This window comes from Anolis sagrei, chromosome X (assembly GCF_037176765.1).
Source record: "Anolis sagrei isolate rAnoSag1 chromosome X, rAnoSag1.mat, whole genome shotgun sequence".
NCBI lineage: Eukaryota > Metazoa > Chordata > Lepidosauria > Squamata > Dactyloidae > Anolis > Anolis sagrei.
Window position 1 is genome coordinate 93255619 of NC_090034.1, and position 4832 is coordinate 93260450.

The following is a 4832-nucleotide window of genomic DNA, read 5'->3' on the forward strand; positions in this document are numbered from 1 at the left end:
ATATTTCAGTCAAGATCTATCTCTGAGGATGCTTGCCATAGATGCAGGCGAAACGTCAGGGGAAATGCCTCTAGAACATGGCTCTATAGCCCGAAAAAACCCACAAGAACCTAGTGATTCCAGCCATGAAAGCCTTCGACAATACATCAGTCAAGATAATTTACAAGGTTCTCCATGTGAGCACACACTGAAAACCAAAGTAACCGTAGCAGAACATAATAGCTGAGAAACCTAAAACTTGTGTTTTAATATATGTACAACTTTTTTCTCTTGGTTTCATGTTCCAGTCTCTTTACAGTCTCTTTCAACGCATCCTTCGATTGACAGTCATGGCAGTCTCTGGCCTAACCGAGGTTCAGCCCTTTCTCTCCTGCTGTTTGCAGACTCGTCTTTTTCCTTTTATCCTCTTTGTTATCATCTTTGATTCCTACATTATGGCTTTGGAGATGATGGACAAGTCACTCAAGTTCATTCCTCTGAGAATCTATACTGTCCACCTGATCCTGCACAACCTCCTGCAAGGCTCTTTTGCCTATCGGGAACTGCGCAGGCAACGCCGATCTGCTACACCCAGAAGCTTCGCCAAAAAGGTGGCCATCACCATTTCTGCCTATCAGGAAGATCCCTCCTACCTCCGCCAGTGCCTTACCTCAATCAGAAATATAGACTACCCAAAGCACCTGCTCTCTGTTGTGATGATCATTGATGGCAACAATCCAGAAGATCAGTATATGATGAAAATATTTGAGGAGGTGTTCTGTGGGGAAGACCTGGGAACATATGCCTGGAAGAACAACTATCATAGTTGCCCAACAGCAGGTGGCATAGCAGAAGATCTTGAGAAAAAAGAAGTGGAGACATTGATCCGGACCAGGAGGTGTGTCTGTATCATGCAGAAACAGGGTGGAAAGCGGGAAGTGATGTACACAGCATTCAAAGCCCTGCAGGACAAAGTGCACTACGTCCAGGTATGCCTTTTCTTCATCCTTATCTTAATAAATGACATTGAATATTTTCCTGTGCAGTAACAGCATATGTTCTGTTCAGCCTGGGTGATGTTATGTTGAACTATAACTTCTAGCAATACTAGCATTTGCTGTATTGCCAAGAGCCAATAGGAAATGTATTTCAACACAAAGAGGTGGCCAATGTTCCTCATCTCTTCTTAATGTTTCCTATTGTTTACTGGTTATTGAAAAGTATTTTTTTCTAAATAGACATAGTTGACTAATAGCTTCTCCAAGCCATTAGAAAATGTGTTATTTTCTCCAGCACAGAAAAACTTTGGGAATGAATATGAAAGGTTTTATCTTTACAGTCAGATGACAGTTACAAGGAATTGCAGTGGTCCCTTAAAGGGACTCCAAATAAACTGCTGCATATTTAAACTCTGGGAAGTTAAGGAGGGAGAGAAGGAGGGAAAGGAGGAGAGGCTGGACAATTGATGTCTTGGAAAAGAATGTAACGAGACACAGGACATTTCATTCAAATATGGGACTGTCCCTTAAAATCTGGGTTTCTGGCAACTCTGATCTGGAGGGACATGGACAAAAATGTGCTGTGAGAAAGGAGGTCTTGCAGAAAGAGTCATAAACAGAGATTTTCCATTACTGACCCACTACATTAATGTACAATTATGCTGGGGAAAGTGGAAGGTAAAAGGAAGAGGGGCCGACCAAGGGCAAGATGGATGGATGGCATCCTTGAAGTGACTGGACTGACCTTGAAGGAGCTGGCGGTGGTGACGGCCGACAGGGAGCTCTGGCGTGGGCTGGTCCATGAGGTCACGAAGAGTCGGAGAAAACTGAATGAATGAACAACAACATTAATGTTCACTTAGGTTTGTGATTCAAATATCATACTGGACTCAAGTGCAACAATGGAGCTGGTGAAAGTACTGACATCGAACTCAAACTGTGGGGCAGTTGGAGGGCAGGTAAAGATCATCAACTCCACAAACTCCTACTTCAGCTTCATGAGCGGACTGTCCTCCTGGATGGACTTCAACATTGAACGTGCCTGCCAGTCTTTCTTCAACTGCGTCTCCTGTATCAGTGGTCCCCTTGGTGAGCCTTAGCTTGGAAATAACACCTAATTTATGATCTGGGGTAAAGGAAGGAGGTTCTCAGAGGACTGGGACCATTACTCTTGCACACTATAGTCATGTTACTTTTCAAAGCCTCAGAAAAATCACATCAAAAGGAATATCCTGAGATGTCTAATGATCTCAGAGATCTACAAAGTACTCAGACAACTATGGATATTTAATATAATTTAGGGACAACCAATCTGATTTCTGCAAAAAAAAAAACCTGAACATTTTTTATAAATTATTTTTTCAAACAGTATCACTTAGATAGAAACAAGAATGGGTTGTTGTAGGTTTTTTTCAGGCTAAATGGCCATGTTCTAGAGGCATTCCCTCCTGACATTTCGCCTGCATCTATGGTAAGCATCCTCAGAGGTAGTGAGGTGTAGCCCAAAAAAACCTACAACAACCCAGTGATTCCAGCCATGAAGGCCTTCGACAATACAAGAAAGAAGAATGTTCAGAAGATATAAGAGCCCATAGAATTCAAGACAGGGTAAGTTACGAGTTGTATATGCATATATTTGCATCCAAGATAACTCAACGTTGTATTGTCAAAGGCTTTCATGGCACTGGGTTGTTGAGGGTTTTTCAGGCTATATGGCCATGTTCTAGAAGCATTCTCTCCTGACGTTTTGTCTGTATCTATAGCAAGTATCCTCAGAGGTTGTGACCTCACAACCTCTGAGGATGCTTGCCATAGTTGCAGGCGAAACGTCAGGAAAGAATGCTTCTAGAACATGGCCATATAGCCCAAAAAACCTACAACAACCCATTATCTCAACTTTACTGCAATATAGTGCTCAAAATATTGGAAAGCATGGTTAATACAGAAGAGGGCTGTGTTGCTCAGCTTTTCTGATCACCCTTAAAGCTACCATTTTTGGAAATCAATACAGGGTATGGTTTTGCTGAAATTGGGAAGTCTTAGGGAACATAGCTTATGAATGTACTTACAAGATCCCCAATTACACCCTCTAACTAATCGAAGCATGAGGTAGATCTAGTTTCAATCGTTAACAAGAGCCAAGAGATTATATTGGGGCTGCACATTGTGAATCACTGCATTCAGAGTTACACGTAAATTGTGTTAAGCAATGTTAACATTAAATGACAATGTTGCACAACCAGATGGATGTTCAACTACACAACCTGCATGAAATCTACAATCATAAACAAAGTATGGACATTCTACATTGCACAAAAACACCCAATCCCTCCTATAGGAGAACTTATGTAGGCATGAGATACCAATAAGATTGTATCCTTTATATCTATCTTTTTTTTCAACCTAAATGGATATATTACTATCATATTCTCATCCTTTCCTCTATCTTTCCAGGCATGTACCGTGATGACCTTTTGCAGCAGATACTGGAACCCTGGTACCATCAGACCTTTCTTGCCACTTTTGTAGATGACAGGCATCTCACCAATTGCATCCTGAGCCTTGGTTATGGCACTAAGTAAGAGGGCGATAATCCCGTTTTACTCCCATATACAATCCAAAGCCTTTTACATTGTATGTCATCTGTAATGCAAACATTTAAACATCATAAAACAACACTCCACTTTAAAATATTGATTTATAACAGTGAAAAATAAATCAACACTTACATATTAAGAATGAGAAAATGCACATTTTTTGAAAAGGTCTATATATCTCCAGAGAACTAGAACAGATGATGACATTTCCTTTCTTTGTCTTAGACTTTCTGCCTAGACCTTAGTTTTATCCACCCCTCTTCCTTTCGTTTGCCTTCCCAGGTATGCTTCACGTTCCATCTGTCGCATCAATATACCTTCCCACTTCCTGCGTTGGCTTCCTCAGTGGACCCGATGCTCCCATTCCTACATCCGGGAGTGGATCATAAGAGTTGTGTGGTGGCCCCGCTATTCTTTTTGGATCGCCTATGAAATCATTGTTTCGGTGCATTTCCTAGTCCTGGTAGCTGGTCCAGCTTTGTACCTTGTCTACAATTGCAGCATGTTAGTGTGGCTGTGGCTACTCATCTGCATCCAGCTGAGTGGCCTGATGAAAGCCATCTCAGCAACCATCCTACGCCAGAAGTTCACCATGCTCCTGGCTTCCCTCTCATCTGCCCTCTACATTGCTGTGCTGCTGCCCACCCAGCTCTTTGCTTTGATCACCTTGCCCTGGACACGAAGCTGGGACACCTCCGGATGGCGCTACCTCCAAACCAATTATTCGCCCCTCTGGCCTCTATTGGTCTGGTGGTGTATCATTGGGGATTGTATGGCCTTCACTATTTATAAAGAGGCAGCAGGAAATTGGCAAGATCTCCATTTCCTGATCTTTGGATTCTCTGCTTGCAGTGCTCACTGGCTCATCCTGTTTGTTTTCTACTTAGTCAAGCGTATTCTCCGCTCCCGCAGAAGAGTTTACAAATTGAATGGCATCACAAGAGGCTGGGACAATGCTGATTTGGGAATACCTGGGACCTTCAAACCAATTACAGTAATGGGAATTAAGTTGGAGAAACTTCAATATCAGTATGTTTAAGGGGTTAGGGTAGATGGAACCCCTATGTGTGAGCTTGAATTACATTTTATAATTATACTAATGCCCTGTATAGTTGTATATTTTTATATTTTATTACTCTAATACTACTGTTATTACTATTGTATTTTAAAGCGATGTATAATAAATATATTAAAGATTTTGCCATGCGGTTATTTGGAAACCTTATAAATATTGAGGGGAGGGGGTTCTTCACTCTCG

At 41.7% G+C, this 4832-nt stretch overlaps 1 protein-coding gene across 1 annotated transcript; it reads left to right on the top strand.

Moving 5' to 3' along the window:
• The first annotated feature begins 434 nt into the window (after window positions 1-434).
• Window positions 435-4613, top strand: LOC137094856 (hyaluronan synthase 1-like). The gene is made up of 4 exons (XM_067460774.1): window positions 435-968; window positions 1841-2066; window positions 3432-3555; window positions 3857-4613. The coding sequence occupies exons 1-4, from the start codon at window positions 435-437 to the stop codon at window positions 4611-4613; spliced, it is 1641 nt and encodes a 546-aa protein (XP_067316875.1).
• Window positions 4614-4832: the final 219 nt, after the last annotated feature.